This window comes from Scomber scombrus, chromosome 12 (genome assembly GCF_963691925.1).
Source record: "Scomber scombrus chromosome 12, fScoSco1.1, whole genome shotgun sequence".
Classification (NCBI taxonomy): Eukaryota; Metazoa; Chordata; class Actinopteri; order Scombriformes; family Scombridae; genus Scomber; species Scomber scombrus.
Window position 1 is genome coordinate 13,476,000 of NC_084981.1, and position 18,331 is coordinate 13,494,330.

Sequence of the window (18,331 nt, forward strand, 5' to 3'; positions counted from 1 at the left end):
ACCACAGTTTAACTACACATTCAAATTGTAATTTCCATATCTTCAGAAGAGTGATATAAGTATAGCTCACAGTGGTCAGTATGGATAAAATCCTCTTCAAGGCTTATGTCATTTATATATTGCGATATTGATGTTGTGCTATTTTACCATTTTTTGGAAATCAGTTAAATGAATGAACACCTGCTTTTGAAATCTGTTTCTTCCATTAATATTGACAACTGCTAAAGGCAATATCACGCAGTACACAGCATAGAAACCGAATATACGAGGGAAACGTGGTTTGCCAAACGCTGGATACATCCAAAAGAGTAAAAAATAATGATAAAAGACCGCAGGGACATAAAAATATTTTGTCTGTCACAACAAAAGCCATCATTCAATATCAAGAGGAAATGTGTTGACATTTGTCTGCATCAAGACCTCATGTATTCCCTCGCAGTGGCAGGAGAGGACAGTCATTCATGAATGACGAGTTCAGGAAGAGGCAACATCCACATTTCACACAGGATGCTTCAGAAAAAACAAGTCGACTGAAAATGGATGACTGGCAATAAAAATTAGCAGGTTTCCGACCGACTTCCCCTGCTTTGGTTTTACGAGCCTTTATTAGTTTGGGGGTCAAAATGGGACGCAGCAAAGATGATTTGTATAGAGAAAATTAGGGACCAGATTTATCATAACACTGAAACATTTAAACCATCAATGTCATGGTTCACAAAATGTTTTTGTCTATATCGAAAATATAAAGATCTTTTTATTGTAAAATATATTAATGAGTTCCATGTATTGATAAATATGACTCAAAATGATAGGGTTTATAGTGAAGATTAATGCCGGCAGTATTTGTGTCGACACTCTTTAGATGTATTTAGACTTTGTGACAAAAGCGACTGTGCAAGTCACATTGTGTGAGATGATAAGATGATAAGATCTTGGTCACAATCTGTGTCAGACTGCACAATATCAGTTTTAGGCATGTCAGATTGTGTGCCCTGGGTTGTTGAATCACAGCCCTACGATGTGCAGTAGATAGAAAAACGAGAAGCACCATATGTTTTGAAATCAGGGCAAAGTTACAGCAACTTTTTTTTTTTACAGTGGACGTGTCTGACAGTGAGATCTAAGACCACTGTTTTGGAGTGGATTTTACCACATTTCTCTAATAACTGTCAACTTTCGACTCAAACAGTCCAAAATCCCAGCGTAAATAAAGGGGCCTTTACTAGTACTGTTACACTAGCACTGGTACTCACTTGTGCTGCAGGAAACTGGTCTGAGAGTTCATATGGCTCCTCTGGAATCCACTGCCTCTGCTCCAAACACCACAGGATCTACTTAGGAAAAATCAAAACGTTGTACAATACTTTATCATCAGTTAAAAACAATGTCATGTGAAGGCTTCGAAACATCAAGAAACTGCTTACCCATTCAAAAGAGAGGATCCAACAGCCACGAGCTATGCCCAACAGAATATTGAGAGTCCGCCTGGGACCCCCAGACACCACGTGAGTTGTGCTCTCACACACTCGGTCAACGATAGAGAATCCACCCAGTGTCTTCACCACCTGCATCACTGTGCTCTGCTTCCTATGAGAGGTGCATAATAGAGAAGAAAGCATCCAACACAAATGATTAAACAGAACTTGTCACAAATGCCAAAGTCAAATGTCATTTTAAATGTTTAAGGTACTTACTCAGTGGGCATGCTCGTCATGACTAATGTTCTCATCTGAAACAAAGATTAAGAAGAACTTGAGACACTAATTAAAACTAAGCTAAAGTTGAACAAACAAATTGCAAGAGATGAAGAAATATTTGACACCATTAAGCAACATGTTGTTGAAGATGCATTTGGATAGTTCAGTGTTTAATGCTTTCACACCAGGTTTATATTTAGGGTGTGCTTCTATGCCTCACAATGTGTCACCACCCAAGGAAACCCACAGTGGATTTAAATAGTGGAATTAAATATCAGTGAGGCAGCTACAGATTAGATTTGGCTTCCTTCCTCTTAATATCACTTATAAGTAGAAATGTCAAAAAACCCTGGAAATATTATGTGTAATATGTTTGTTTAATGATACAGCACTGAACAAGTAAAAGGATCATTATTCAACAGTCAGACAGACCGTGCACTTTCGATAACCCTGTCGGATAAATAGTTGCACAGAGAACAAAAAGGAAATCAAACATCAAGGCCAAGAGTAGGGAAAAAAAAAAATCAGAACCGCTCTAACTGGACAAGCCTGGCGACTGTGGGCCATCCTGCTATGTACTTTGTCCCCAGTAAAACTTGCCGTCATCAACACAAACACCTGAGCAGCAGGACCAAACAGGACCACTGGGCCCTTTCCTGCCAGACTCTGATATCTGGCCCCGCAGCTGGAAGTCAGGGGTTAAGGCCTGCTGAACACAGCGGTGCCAAAACAGTACACTGACCCCGCTCACACCACTCAAACATCATATCATTCCTGATAAGGAAGTAGGGATGCCAATGAGTTAGTTACTGTTACCCCATAACTGTTGCTCCACATATCCTGATAAATGTTTCTCTGAGAAAAAATGATTATTCTACATATTCCAGTTTGCTAATGATCCACGGGAGGATAATCTGTTAACACTACAGGTGACAAGTATAGCTGTCTGTTTAAAATTAGTCAAACAACTCCAAGTATGAGTAGTTACTCTGAAGATTCCTCAGTGGAGTCTTATCTTATGCAGGGAATATGTTCAGGTGAAAGCAAATGAAAGCAGGCCTTGAAGAACGTGATACACATAACACAAAAAGCCGGCATGAACTGCAGCACTGCCTATGAACAGAATTACTCCCTGGGAATGAAAGAAATTCTTTATCATGTGACTGGGTCTCCTTGATGGCTGGGTCTCCTTAATGGCTGCTACTCTGCACACACTGAAAATGACGCTATTCAGAAAATCAAAGAGAGGCCAGATGGGTCTCTGCATAAATTGAGGTCAATTGACTTTGTGAGAGCCAATTGTAAAAGGGAGCATGGACCATAGAAATAATAGATTGAAGCGCTTCTCACGACTGAAGAGCGGTTTACATAAACAGCAACTTGAATATCAGACAAAAGGCTTTGTGAACACGGCCACAGAAAGGTCTGACTTTAACTTTTCAAATAATCTTACATCGAAAGTGAATTTGTGAACATTTTCAAAAGTTTTAATGTTAAAGAAATCATAATGCAGTGGACAGAAGAGATTAAATGTAGATTAAAAGATTTTTAAAAGACATTTACTTTCAGTCAATAGTAAAAAAAAAAAAAAAAAAAAAAGAGGAGCCATGAGAGAAATAGATGGATGATGTGACAACGCTGAAATGCAGCAATGTTCTTTGGTTTATACACACATCTCAGACAAACTGGGCAACCAGGAGGCTCCTCTAGATTCATCATTGAGCTTTTTGTAACACACTTAAAACAAACAAAATTGTATGAATAATAATGCAATTAATACTTATAATTATTGTGTATTCTGATCACATTTCAGGATTACTTTTCATTTAAATCTAACAGTCCTTAACTTTCTTACACAATCGCAATTTGTTTGGCACTGTTTATATCACAGCTGGAGTAACATGAAACTTATCATTTTTATATCAATCTGCACTTTCAAAGATGGGTGATCCCTGCAGGTGTGACATCCCAGTCATTATCATGGATGACTGTTTATCAATACTCCCTAAAATTGATTTGAACATTCATCTGTTATCATGATCTTCACAGAACCCAGAGCAATAACTGCAACCTTCCTGTAATCAGGTTACAATAAAGTCAACTTTAAACAGTTCTCCGGGGGATATGACGTAATGTTTGGCTTTTTTCAGCTACGGCTTATTGAGGTTACCAGCGTAACGAAAACAGAGTCCAGGTGCATTTCACAGGCGAGGAAGTTATATGCTACCATCACAGAGGCAAAACACAGGAAACCCTCAGGACCAGACAGAGCCTCTTGGCTGGATGCGTCAAACGCCTACAGACATGGAGGTGTATGACCTTACAGAGGAAATACTGAAAAAGGAATTACTCACACCAGCAGCAATGTGCTACTGATGGTTAGTTTACTTCCTAACCCTCCTTTATCATAAAGAGAAAAAAAAAGTGGAGGGGGCGGTGAAAGGATTTTGTCATATCTTCAATGCAGCTGCCATAGAAAAACGGAAGAAGGTTTAAAGGACACACAGAAAGGAATCAAACTTAACACTTTTGTTTTGTTTTTACAATCTAATAGGTTTTCTGGATTTTTGTAGTAGAAAAGAGAAAAGTAAAACACTGTTAAAGTTAAGTACATGCATTTTAGTCAAAATACAGCAATGAACATGACATTTCATAACAGAGCTTTATCTTTCATTAATGAGTAAGATTCCCAGTGGAGGGTTTTTACAGGTTTTTCCTTAGTAACATTGTACTACATCTACCATCAACGTGCACTTTTAGGAATAGTTTTTCTAATTTGTTGTACAGAAAATACGAAGCAATCAAAAAATTCAATCATCATTAACACTCACAGTGAAATCCCAAATCACAGTAGAGTGGAATAATTGTACAGAAACAAATCATGCTGCCTTGTTACCTTTGTCTTGTTGATCATTTTTTGAAGATCCAAGCCGACTTGCTTATTGTGATTCTCCTCGTCTTCAGAGGGGATCTCTGCTAAACCAGCTGCATCTGTACGTTCATTTCCTCTACCTACATTTGCAAAAAAGGAAAACAACTGATAACAGTGTACAGGAGGAGGAGGGGGGGTTGTGTCAGTCAAGCAATCACACAGCAGGCACTGTTTTTGTTGTGTGCATTCATGTTTGTATATTTCGGTTTCATTCATCCCTGCATCAAACTGCAATATTAAACTCCCATTTTTAAAGTGCTTGACATACCACCTAACGACTAGATGACTAACAAGAGTAATTCTTTTAACTAAGATGTAGACGTATATTCAAATATTCGTTCGAGCACCCTTTCTATTAATGTTAAAGATACATTATTTAAATGTCATGAAATGCAATAATCTAAATGGCTTCAAAGGAAAATGAGGTCTTACACTAAACCTAAGTTATTAATGTTTTCTGATAGATCAAGATGTGTTTCAGCTAGTAAATGTTTCTTAACAGAACTGAGACAGGTTTTGATTTTACATTATGACCTGTTAATACATTAAATGCTGATTTTCTGTCTATATTTACATTAATCAATATTCCAAATTGCAGTACTTCTCCTGTTCAGGGTCTTTGGGTTGAGTGTGTGTTGGGTGGTTGCTGGAGTCGACCACATATTGACAGACAAACAAATACAGAGCTCCCAGTTTACTTTACTTGTGTGTCTTTGAATCACAAGAGAAAACCAAAAGAAACCCAAAAAGACTCGGAGAGAACACATCTCTAACTCTGAAATGATGCAAAATATGTGAATACACCTGAGGTATGGTACAAATTATGTCTTTAAAAGAGAAACAAATACACATATGGTATATTATAAGAATATTCATATAAAAAAACTCCTTATTCTTTTATGTTAGTACCATTTCTTTATTCTTCCCTTTAAAGTACGACATCCAAAAATTCACCTGAAGAAAAAAACCTTTTGAAATCACATACATGACCCAGGGATTACAGATATAGTTTGAGAGTTTAAAAACATTTAGTAATACTGCATTTTGCTCAGTTGTTCAGTTCATAATTAAGAGGACGTTATATAAAATCTGACAATCTGGCTCATCCTTATTAAGCTTTGGTTCCCTTACTACTCACTTTCCAACGTGTGAGAAAGGTCATCAACATCAGAGTTTGTCTGCAGCTTCAGTGCCGTGTTATCCTCTGTTATCTTTGCTTGTTGCACAGAGGATGATTTTCTCTGTTTTTGTTGCTCAGTAGTTGTTTCACTGGTGCTTCTAAACGGTAATAAACTTTGTCTTCTGCCTTTGATCAGAGATTTTTTATCATCCTGTTGGGGATGACTTTTAGGCTCAGTGTCACTTTGACTTTCCTCTAGTTTCCTCTTTTTCATAGTTTCTAATCCAGTGCTTTCACTTCTTCTTTGTTTTCTTTTCTTTGGGACAGAGTCCAACTCAAAAGGAACCTGAAAGTCGCTCTCCAAAGATAGATTACGCAAAAGAGGCCTTTGTGATTTCTTGTGGTGGTTAGCTGGAGAGAAATAGTCCTCAAACACATTATCATCTGTATCAGTGGAAACTGAAGCGACATTTTGAGATTCAGTGGGCAACGTGAGAGATTGTACCAGGGCAGAAAATGATGGTCTGGCTCGTTTGGTTGTTTTCTGGTCCACTTTCTGTAATGAAGAAGTAGTTTCTTTTGATAATTCAGCAGCAGCAGCTAACGTGGCTGTTGATGAGAGGCGACCAGAAGAGTTCACAGTATCGGGACAATCAGTGGTCTTAGTCTCTGTAAAGGATTTTGCAGATTTAGTTCTTCGCTTTCCCTTTTCAGATTTGTTAGGCAACTGTTCGTTTTTTTTAGCAGCAGGACTCAAAGATTTTATCTGTGATCGCCTTTTTTCTTTGCAAATGTCCTTGCCGTCATCAGATCTCCTCCCCTGGCGAGGACTTTCTGATAAACCTACAGCTTTGTGTTTGTCTATTGACTTGATTCTTATTGAGGTCCTCCTTGACTTTTGTTGTCTACTCCCCTCTTCCGGTGTATCCTCGAAGTCAGGACATTTCAAAGGACTTAGAGATATCTGTTGTGACACTTCACGGCAGGGTGACAGCCAGGGTTTTTCAAAGTCCTTTCCAAGGGGCTGTTCAAGATGGTCGGGGTCTTTAACGTGAAGTTGTGTTCTCCCTTCTTTATCTGGTGAGTAACCAAGATCAGCAACAGAAGCACTAGAATCGTCATCCGACTGGTCATCTGCAATGGAGAAAAATGATAACAATCAGCAGCTCTATAGTCACAAAAAAAAATGTTCAACTTCCTGTTCATTGTTTTGGGTTTCCGAGTGTGTTTAGCTGGATTGTAACGGCAGGCATTTGCTCGCAAATCTCAGTCTTTACGCCACCCACACTCTGAATTTGTGGGGAGCCGAAATAAATGAGACTGATGAAGAAGGATGTTCACAAAGCAAGCCAAAGAAAGCAGAGTATTTTTCAAAAGAACTCTCAGAGTAAATGAGGGCTACAAAACGAGTAAATAACACACAGTCAGTAAACAGTGTGCAATGTTAGCCAAGTATCTCTCCGGTAATCAGATTCTTTCAAGGCAGCTTTAAAACACCAATGTTTCCCATTAATTATATAGACTGTGGCGGCCCACCATAGTATAATGTGTGCCGCCAGTCTCATAGTGAGCTGAACATATCTGTACACTCCAAAACGTTACGTTGTTTTAGGGCTGAGTGGTATATTGAGCAAACGAGATATAGGACGAGACGTCATCTTCTTTTGAGCAGCTTTTTGTTGAATTACTGAATGAAGTTGTGACAACTTTCCACTATCTCTGCCGTCTGTCTGCTGCACGGAGGCTCGGCTCCACCCTGCTGAGACAGAGAAGTGGAGCAGCTAATGTTAGCCTCTGCTGCTGTTTGCTGTCACTTCTTGTTGTCGCTCTCCTCTGCTCTCAGAGAGTCTGTTTATGACGTATGTTCTGAATATTACTTCTTTATTCTGCCTCGCTGTTCTGTATAAAAGGTCCGGACACTGAATGGGGGACAGAGTTGCTCCGTCAGTAAGTGGCTAGGACACTGTTATTAGCATTTGTGGTCGAGTGAGGAAAAGAGTGAATGAAGTGAGGGAGCAGTGACAGTAAGAAAGCCGGTGAATCAGATCAATAAAACGTTATTTTCTGATTGTTTCAGTGTTTACGTTCAAAAGCACTAATAAACTTCCCCACACACCTCCACCCAACCCTGCAGCTCCTCCTCAAATTTTTGAATCTGACACACCTGCGTGCTGTTTCAAACACAGCAGCAGCAGCATTATGCTGCTTTGGTTGATTACGATTAAAAAAGCAAAGTCTTAATATGAGATCTTCTTTATTTCCATCTGTATAATCAATCAACTATAACCCTCGGACCCCCTTAGCGGGTCAGACTGAGATCTCACCACCATATTCTCTCAAAATTCTCTGGGAAACACTAAACAGTAGGGTGCCTGTAAAACACTCAAAATGGTCACAGGAGTCCAAGACACCCCAAAAAATATACACAACTTTTCGTGTAATTTAGATTTGTATTCAGCAGTTGTACTTTCATAATGAACCCATAATCAAAATGTAGCTGTTAGTTTTGTACAGGTGCATGTAAACCAGTCCGTGGGTTCAACTGACTCTGGAAACATGCTTATAATGTATTTTCTAATGATTCAGAAACATAAAGCAAACACTGACAAACACTGGCTCTCTTCTCATTTATTTATCTCTTGACTACAAATTGATCTTGGCGGCTTGAACAGATTTTTTTTTAAACTACACTACAATTTCCACATTAATCAATAACAAGAAGATCATAAGCAATTTTCTTACACAATTGTTTGAGGACAGTCGGTGTGATCCCAAGGGAAGGCTTCAGCCCCAGGGGTGAGCAGGACTCCACCATTTGTGAGGCTGAAAGAAAATTACATACATAGGAATTGCTGATGTTTCACCACTGAAATGTTTTGAGTACCTTGTGAGTTCATCCATCTTTCCACCTGCTACACATACCTGTGGGTGAGGGGTTCTCCCGTTTCTTTTTCATGTATTTCAACCGCTGTGCCATATAATCCGACCTCTTCAACCCGGGGCTGTAGACTATTCCATTCTCTTCATCAATAATGATTGGCGACACATCTGTGACTGTGGGGAGAAAAATGATTTATAACATGCCAAAATATTTTCTGGGGTTTTAAGTAAAAGATTTACAGAAGGTATGCAATATTTTACCTAGAGGTGGTTTTGGAGCTAGGTCTTTCATCATCTTATCCAGCTTCTTCTTCATGCGCCTGTCATTTTCAGGAGTCCTCTCTGGATAATCTTTAGGCAGCATGCAACGATGCTACATGAATGAAACACAAAAGAAGAAAAATAATAATAGAACAGAGGTGAGTATTTGGTTACGTGTCTGAGTGAACTGCTACAGAAATGATTATGTTGAAAGACATTAACACAATCCAACACCTCATTTACAGATTACAATAGGAGGAGGATAAACGGATGGTATGTATCTCAAACAAAACTATAACAAAAGACAGATATTGAAGACATTGTAAAGTAGTGTGGGATCATGGGAGTTGTCTTCATTGTTATACCACCACCCCCAATGTAAATTAATCTGACATGACTCAGACAGAAGAAGAAAAGAAGAAAGGCAAAATCATGTCATTAAAGTTATATTCATGTTATGTCATTTCATTCTAATGAATAATAATGAATAATCTTTTCAGGTCATTTAATTCACCCGTACATTTGTGCTTTACGGGGACAGCATCGATGACAGAACGTACATCAAACAGCCATGAATAATCGTGTTTCCTCACAAATGAGCGATACATTGACAAATGACCAAATAAAATGTACTTTTACCTTAATTAAAATTACAGATTTCTCTGGGTTTGAACATTGGGATAATGTAAGTACACAACTCAACAAAATATATGACATAGGTTTAGTCGTTTTTAGACTTTTTAATGTAGAAAAGTTACATATTATGTCTTTAAGACCAGTCAGCAACCCAAAACCAGCACACTGCATGGCTTGACAAACAGAAGTCTGACACTGACTTGTTTGATAGTGAAAGCGTTGACTGTTACAGCAACGTCAGCATCACATGTAAATCCCATTGTACTCACTTTTTTGTTCTTCAGCACAGGATTGGTTTCATCATTCGACGCTGGATACAACTCCTCATCCACATGCACTCTGTCATCATAACATCTGGGTATCATTTCACAAAAAAAAAAGAAAAGAAAACAGCCACATTAAGTCAAGTAACACAATACAAGCAAGTTTAAGAAAATTAAGTGAAAAAAAGCACATAGCTACCACATAGTTTTATTCTTACCTGCCCACCCAAAGAACAGAGACAAGCTTCACATTACTTTTCTTGGCTTTCCTCCATGTAGCTTGATGACCATTGTTATAGATGACATGTGTGACTTGTTTATTGAATGTTTTTGATATCTGTAAAAAAACAATTTAGTTTGTATTAAGTACAAACAGTACTTACAGTATTTGCTGTCTGTCAGTGCTGTAAAAGGTATAATGCAAGATGTATGTTTAGTTGCCCTGTGGCTTTACCTGAGCTCCCATTTCCTGTAGCTGCTGAATGAATGCTTTTGAATAATTTGCTGATTTGTCAGATGACCAGACATCAACATAGGCAACGACATCTGCAAGGACATTGAAACATTGACTCAAGGTGTAAACAGTAAGCCTTAAAAATGATGTCTTAACTGTACTGCTGTTGTACATTACCTTTAAGAACTGATCCATCATTGCTTGCGGTCATTACTGGCCTCCTTTGCTCCAAGATTCACCTACACAAAACCAATGAAGATACTTCTTGAGATGAAAGATTCACATTTTACAGGAATTTCACATGCTGGGGCCCCTTCTTAATAAATAAGATATGACATCACTCCCTAGTCCAGGTGACCATATGAACACTGAAAGAGGTTTTCCTCCCTGTAATCATTCCTCCTGCTCATACTGACTTTTAGAAGATCTCCTTCAGATGGGGGCCAAAATCCACAGTGTGTCCACAGTTATTTTGTGCACAAATACATTTATAAGTTGGTGTGAAGTAGGGCTGGGCGATTATGGCAAAAATCAAACGATTAATTGAACTTTTAACCTCGATTACGATTAATGAACGATTATCTCCACCCTTGATGAACAATTATGTATTTTCACAGTTTGTTTTGTTTTTATATTTTACACTGCCCTCACACGATATTTTGTGATATTTTCGCACATGAGTATCTTTAGGGAGTGAAAATAATGATTGTTTTAAGGTTTGACGCTGTGGTTAATGTCTAGTTTAGGCACAAAACCCACTTGATTATAACTATGAAAAGATCATGGTTTGGGTTAAAATGATCACTGGAGACAAGTTTTCAAATTCCTTAAAGATATGCAACCTTTACTGTCATGGCAACAGTGAACACCACGATTAATTGACATGAGCAAGTTTAAGTCCATTTAAGTTTCTAAATGTCGGTTTTGATTATTTTTTAATTAATTGCCCAGCCCTAGTGTGAAGCTTATGTGAGGCTTCAGCAGTCTGAATTAACCATATCAAGTGGATTTTTGCCACATTACAGTCTTTTAAGAATACAATTCACTCTTTGTGTTTTCTGTTGAACCCTGTGGCAGAACAGTATCAAAAAGAAAAACTTATGCTTGATTTGACTAATATGGATGACTGGGGCTTCATATTAGCTTCAGATAAACCTATAATACATTTTTGCATTTAGGGAAGTTTGTAGATTCCCTGCATTATGAGGATATCTTCTAATGGTCAGTATGAACATGTGGAATAATTACAGTGTGAAAAATCTATTTCAATGTTAATTTGAGCACTTGACTATTATTTTAAGAATTGAAAAACTGTCAAAAAGAATGGCAAATTTCAATCACAAGTTACCACAGTCCAAAGTGATGTCTTAAAATGGCATTGCCTGACCAGCCAAAAATAGTGATATTTCTATTACCATTCATAATTTAATCAACACGACATTTGTAAAGCTATTTGGCTTGAGGATGATTAATATAATGCCAATGTCAATCAACTAATCACTTATCGACAACTAATCATTAAAGCAGCAGTAGAGACACAGACGTCTGATCTAAACTGTACCAGATACATGTTTCATCATGTGCTACAGATCTGAAAGCTGACAGCCTCAATAAAAACCTGACCTGAGACTTAATAACACTGTACTTAAAGACAAACAAATTAAATTTAAAACCAAACTAGAAAATAATGAAATAATGGCTGAATATCTACCAGTAAACAAAAAATCAGTGCCTAAGTCACTTCTGCTTTTTCAAAACACATTAACATTACCTTAGTGTAGTATTTTGTTAGACATCCAATTACAGAAAGCGTTTATCTTTAAGTTTAGCATTTATTATGAACCGAGTAAGTTTAACAAACCAAAAATCCAGTTATGTAACCTTTGATAGACCACGTTGGTTACAGTGTTACGTACAAAGTTAAAGTGACTTGAGAATATGTTAATCAAAATCGTCTATTGCGCTGCTAGAGACGCTGATGTTGCTGTTTTACTGTTAGGTAAAGCTACTCTTTGCTGCTAAATTAGCAAGCTAACAAACTTGTGTTGTGCCTACGTCTAAGGTTACCACTTCCGATATGCTGACACAGGCATTTTACATGTTTTTTGGGTTTTTTTACAACTAGCTGTACAAAACACGACGACAGCTATCTGACATTACTTTTGGGAGACAGATGTGTACTTACATTAAACGGCGGTTTAACTTAAACGATTTTAAATTGCGCACTGTTCATGGTTCGCGCGTGTAGTTTGTGACGCAATGCATTCTGGGACGGAAGGCAACCACTGGCTGATTGATAACAAACGTCACTTCTAGTCAGGATGCAATGGGAAAGGGAGCAACGTAGGGTCCCTAAGAAGAGCCCTAAGTAGTCAACAGTGACCTTTCTGTCTCTCTGCGTGTTACGGAGAGAGATAATGGTGTGTAATCTGTAGGCCATGTGTCATTAACGATATCTAAAAACTAACAAAACTTCAAAATTATTAAAACAATGGTTGGGTGCCCAAACGCACACTGGAATAAGTTGTTCCTGCTGCAACCATCTCTCCTGTTCATACTGGCCATTAGAAGATTGATTCATTATGCACTTAAAAGTTTATCTGAAGATAATATGAATCTTCAGATATCCAAATTAGTGAAATCAAGCAGATCTCTTCCTACCTTACTTGTAAATGTGGCAGATATCCACATGATATGACTAATTTAGACAGCTGAAGTCTCATATAGGCTTCAGATAAACTTTTAAATACATTTTTGCTAAATGTAGAATGATTACTGTCAGGTAAACCTCTTTCAATGTTCATATGGCCACCTGACTGTTGGGGAAAAAAATAAAAAAGAGAACCAGTCCTTCGACACTAAGCTGTTCATCCTGGCCCTTAGATTCATAATGCACTTAAAATCTGAGTGATGTGGACAAAATCTACAAGCCTCTTTCTGTGTCAACATGTATTTAAATGTTTTTCTGAAGATAATATGAAGCTTCAGCCATCCAAATTAGTCCAATCAAATAGATGTCTTTTAACTTTACTTGTAGGCCTATTTGTGTCCACATGATATGACAACTGAAGCCTCATATACGCTTCAGATAAATGTTTTAAATACATTTTTGCACAAAATCGCTGTTTAGACACACTGTGGATTTCTACCCATACCCCTTTGAAGAGGAGGAATGATTACAGCTGGATAAACTTCTTTCAATGTTCATGTGGCCACCTGACCGGTGTTTTAAGACAGAATTGAAAAATTGTGAACTTGTCTTTTAACACTAAGCTGGTGGCAACTTCAGCAACACATAAAACTACTATCTTGTACAAAAATTGTTGATTGGCAGCACACTTTTTTAAGGATTTGTTTTTGTCAGTATTTTTACCTTTATTGGGCAGTGAGCAGCGAAGAGGCAGACAGGAAACAAGGGGAGAGAGAGAGATCAGTATACCATGCAGCAAAGAGACTGGACTTGCACACTTTAATGTCCATAAAACATTTTGCATGAACACAATTGACATTATTCATTAATTTATTAAACCCTTATATAACAAGCTTCATCTACAAGTCACATTAATCACAAAACAAAATGCACCTTGTTTTTCTTCTTCACTTTAGAAAGTCACACACCAATTTCACAACACAAATCAATACAAAAGTAGTTAATGTAAGATTTACATTAGAAGCAGTCTACTCATGAAGAACATAATTTTTATCATCAATCTAGTTTATCACAAAATGCATCTGTGTCACCCTTTGCACAAAATACAGATGTGTAATACAGTTTGTCCACCACAAGGTTTTAAAAACAGCTTCAGTGCTCCGTGGCAGAGATTGGAAAAAATCCTTGCAGAACTACAAGAGGGATGAAGGGCATTCTTCTGAAAAATATCCCATCTGTTGCTGTTTCGATGTTGGTGTTGGAAATAATGTCTAACATGTCGCCTCAAAATCTCTCATTTATTGGAGTTGAGATCTAGTGACTGTGAAGGCCATGCCATATGATTCACATCATTTTCATATATTTTTAAACAATTGGGTCACACCCCCATGCACCTGCATTTATGTCTTTCTTTTCATTTATCAAGGTTTTTTTCCGATAAATGTTTTAATTTCTCACCCATTTTTATATTCATAACACTACATACAGCTTGCATTGTAAGTATAGTTCCAACATATTTTGTAATAATATTTTGTGATGATGTGTAACATAGTTGTATGGTGCCAAACATAGACATATATTAGTTTAAAATTAGACATTCTTTTCAAAGGCTATCATTTTAACATGAACACACTCTTCATATAATTAGGAGTTATTGCAGAGTAAGATAAACCAACACTGTACTGCACACTTTAATTTAAAAAACTGACAAAAATGTTTCACTGTCAACCACTGTCAAAACTTTTGTACTGGAATTAAAGGTAGAAAAAGAGCTGAAGTTGGTCCTTCAACTTCACATTGTGTGTGACATCCTACACTTTACTACACCAGTATCCAATGGGATGCAGCATCACAGTCAAACAGAGTTGCTCCTGCAGTTGAGAGGCACTGAGGAGCGGGACACTTCCATGTGCACAGTAGACATGGGGAAACGCTCACACTCTTCTTCAAGAGGGTGGCAGCGGCAGTGCAGGAGAACCTCTCTGACCTCCTGCCGGAAATTGTAGTTGAGGAAGCCATAGATGATGGGGTTGATGCAGGTGGAGGACATGGCCAGCAGGTGGCATAGGGAGAACAGCAGGTTGTGGTGGCAGATAGGCAGAGCATCCTGGTTCCAGTCTGACACCACATTGAATATGGTGAGCGGCAGCCAGCAGAGAGCAAATGCTGTTATCAGGGCAACCAGCATGATGTTGATTCGGCGGCTGTGGGTCATGTGCTGGCTCTCTGGGGTTCTGGCACGGTCCAGCATTTCTTTACGATGGCGCAGGCGGACAAACACTCTAACATAACAGAGCAGAACAAGTGTTAGAGGCCCACAGTACTGGAACAGCAGGAGCCATGTAGTATATGCAAGCCTCTGCTGCTGGGATGGCCAGTGCTCCAGACATGCCTCCATAAGGGGAGGGGTGGGGACATAGGAAAATAGAGGCACAGATGAGTTTTTGTATGTGTGGGAGGCAGGTTGTGATGGAGATGTGTTGAGATAATCCTGAGGAGAGGCTTGGTGATAGAGAGGAGACTGTGACAGGAGAACATTGGTGTAGGGCTCGCTTGTGAGTGACTGAAAGGCCAAGAATGGCGAGGAAGTGAAGCACGCCAGAATCCAGATGACAACGACCGCCACATAGGCTTGAGGAATGCTGGGTTTCCACCCAGAGGGGTTTACGATGAGCTGATGTCTTTCCAGAGCGATGAACACCAGAGACAGCACTGACACGGTGACAGACACACACTGGATGAACGGCACCAGCCGACATAACAGTGAGCCAAACACCCAATGGTCCATGAGGGTGTATATGACAGTGAAGGGCAGACAGAAGACACACACCAGAATGTCAGAGAATGACAGGTTACAAATGAAAATACTGGTGACATTGGCTTTTTCTTTGCGACGTGCGATGATGGAGATTAGGCCGATGTTCCCCACCAGCCCCAGCACCATTGTAATACTGTACCACACTACCAGAAACGCTGTGAGGACAGGTGACATATGGCACTGCTCATCATGCCCGAGCACAGAGAGGTCTGAGAGGAGCTGATTCTGATTGCCTGGCAACTCTTGCAAAGACTCATGACTGCTTCGTCCCTCCTCCCACGGCAGGGATGGTGGAGAGGTGGTGCTGTTGAAGGAAAGAGGCAGAGCTGTTGTTGACGGAGAAGACTGGCTCGTGTTGCCACTCAAGGACATTTCTCCAGAACTTGAGTGTCACCAACCCCCAGGATGAAACTGTCCATCCCAGCCCTTTGAAAACATACATCTGAGACAGAGGGACAAAGAGAGAGGGAGCACAGAGGGAGAGAGAAGAAAACACCATTCACTTGCAAAGCAGTTGCTCGTATAGGTCAAAGGAGCTGTTCGTGTAGAAGTGATACTGTTGGTCTAAGAGGAGCACACAATGAAGGAGGAGGCCTGTTGATAATGAGTTAAATTATATAAGTCTAGAAAAGATGCAATATGTATTTTTATTTTTTTCTATTCACGTGTCTCACCTTGGGATGTGAGAATTGTTGTTTTGATTGTCCACAGAACACACACTTAATTAAAAATGAATGTTATACATCACAACGAGACAATGACATACTGTATTCTGTCACTTCTTATATTGATGGGGAAAAATTATATAATATACAAAAGGTCATTTAAAATGTACAAAGCATTTTTTTCACATCAGCAGTGGAGGTCCAGGGATGGTGATGTCGGTCTGTCCGCCTCTTTGATCCTGACTCAAATAGCTCAACAACTATTTGATGGTTTGCCACGAAATTTGGTACAGATATTATGGTGCCCAGAGGATGAATCCTAAAGACTTTGGTGATCTCTCGACATTCTTTCTAATGCGACCGTAAGTCAAGATTTTCATGTATGCTGTGAAATATCTCACCATCTACTTGGTGACTTTTTTGATCCCTTAACTAAACTCCATACTGTGGAAGATTATCAGAAACACTTTACACTTCTTACACAGCTAACACTGATATGAATATAAGTTACCAAATGTGATTATAAGTTACAGTAGGGTTTCTTTGCTATTGTTTCAGCATTTGGAGGCAGTACTGCAGTTGCACAGTACTTTCATTTCTTGGTCTGACATTCACTCTGTTTCTCTTTTAATTGACCTGTGTTAAGATTTCAGACTTGTCAGTTTTCCTCCCACAACTCAGGTTTGAAGACTAAATAATAGCTTAGTGACAGTAAAATTACAGATTTGACTTCTATCTGTTTAGGACACAATAAATGATGTAGTATGTCGAAGTGAGAGGACATGACATTGTCAGAATCCTAAAAATGGATTGCAGCTCTCTCCCCTGAAACCTCTTCCATGTGCTGTGAAAACCTGCATCGCAAAGAAAACGAGCCTGTCATTTTCCATTAACGGCACACACACACTTAGCTATCAGTCACTTCACAATGCATCATTTCTAACCTACTCTGTCAGTGTGTTGAGTGAGCTGCAGGCAGGGTCGCACAGCATTGATCACCCTGTGTTTAAGGAGGAAAGGCAAGTGTAACGTCACCAGTAACCAGTGATGTTACACTTGCCTTTTCTAACAAACAACTGTAACAGAGCAGAGACGCAATAAACACAAAACGAAAAAAAGGCCCACTTATAGGCAAATTTTAACCCATCATATTACAGTGATGTAGCACCGTACGTTGCACATCCAGCATATAGTTATGTCATTTTGATCACCCCCTCCAGAGGAAAATCTCTGCAGCATAAGGAACACTGCGACCTGGCACCGCTCTGTCCATCATATTCTTCTCTTCTATCTCTGCAAAGAGTCCTTCTCTCTGACGGAAAATGAAAAAATGACTGAATGTGATTTTCCTTGGACCAGATCATCCCTGATTCTCTCTTTTTTATTTATTGTCAGAGCAATTGTACCATGCAGCAGTATATTTTATTTAACTACATTTTAACCTACGTCGTCCCAAATGATTCTCTCAAATATTGCCTTTGGATCAAACATTTTTTTTCACACTGGACGACAATTTCACGTTCACGTTTCGTAGTCTGCCAAAGATTCTTGGAACCAGTATCAAGTCATTTTACATTTCATACACATCTTTTTGATTCATCTTTACACGTTTTCCAGTTTTGAAACACTTTGACTAGTATTTAATTTCTGTTCTTTGGGTCTGAACAATCCTTTTTCAGGTTCACAGGTGGAGTTGAATAGTAGGCTGCATCCATATTTGTTTGTCTGATTATTTTTTAGATGAACTAGACAATAAATATATAAATTATTGCACATTTGTGCTTAACAGAGAAACAAATAGGAAGACAAACCTCTCTACCCTCCTTTATGCAGTCACCGGTTCATATCTGTTTCTATAAATTGTACATTTCAAGATGCTTATTAATACTACATTGATTCTTTTCTCTTATTGTACTTTTGCACCAGATCACTCAATGTGAATTCATATGCACACA

General features: G+C 38.7%; 2 protein-coding genes across 2 annotated transcripts in view; both read right to left on the bottom strand.

Annotated features, from left to right (window-relative positions):
- Positions 1–12,492, bottom strand: part of mcph1 (microcephalin 1) — a 34,156-nt gene extending 21,664 nt beyond the window's left edge. Inside the window, exons 1-13 of the mRNA XM_062429855.1 lie at positions 12,429–12,492; positions 10,421–10,482; positions 10,244–10,335; positions 10,008–10,126; positions 9,796–9,880; positions 8,891–9,002; positions 8,672–8,803; positions 8,492–8,572; positions 5,768–6,883; positions 4,586–4,709; positions 1,695–1,724; positions 1,425–1,587; positions 1,254–1,331 (exon numbers count right to left, since the gene is read on the bottom strand). Coding sequence (XP_062285839.1) covers positions 1,254–1,331; positions 1,425–1,587; positions 1,695–1,724; positions 4,586–4,709; positions 5,768–6,883; positions 8,492–8,572; positions 8,672–8,803; positions 8,891–9,002; positions 9,796–9,880; positions 10,008–10,126; positions 10,244–10,335; positions 10,421–10,454 — 2,166 coding nt within the window. The 5' untranslated portion in view covers positions 10,455–10,482; positions 12,429–12,492. The remainder of the gene's footprint in view (positions 1–1,253; positions 1,332–1,424; positions 1,588–1,694; positions 1,725–4,585; positions 4,710–5,767; positions 6,884–8,491; positions 8,573–8,671; positions 8,804–8,890; positions 9,003–9,795; positions 9,881–10,007; positions 10,127–10,243; positions 10,336–10,420; positions 10,483–12,428) is intronic.
- A 2,256-nt stretch (positions 12,493–14,748) lies between these two features.
- Positions 14,749–16,086, bottom strand: LOC133992020 (neuropeptide Y receptor type 4-like). Its single transcript, XM_062430667.1, has one exon. The coding sequence runs from the start codon at positions 16,081–16,083 to the stop codon at positions 14,749–14,751; it is 1,335 nt and encodes a 444-aa protein (XP_062286651.1). The 5' UTR covers positions 16,084–16,086.
- Positions 16,087–18,331: the final 2,245 nt, after the last annotated feature.

What these genes read in the sequence shown, in the direction of transcription:
- LOC133992020 (XM_062430667.1), bottom strand. Translation starts at nt 16,083, where the DNA reads ATGTCCTTGAGTGGCAACACGAGCCAGTCTTCTCCGTCAACAACAGCT.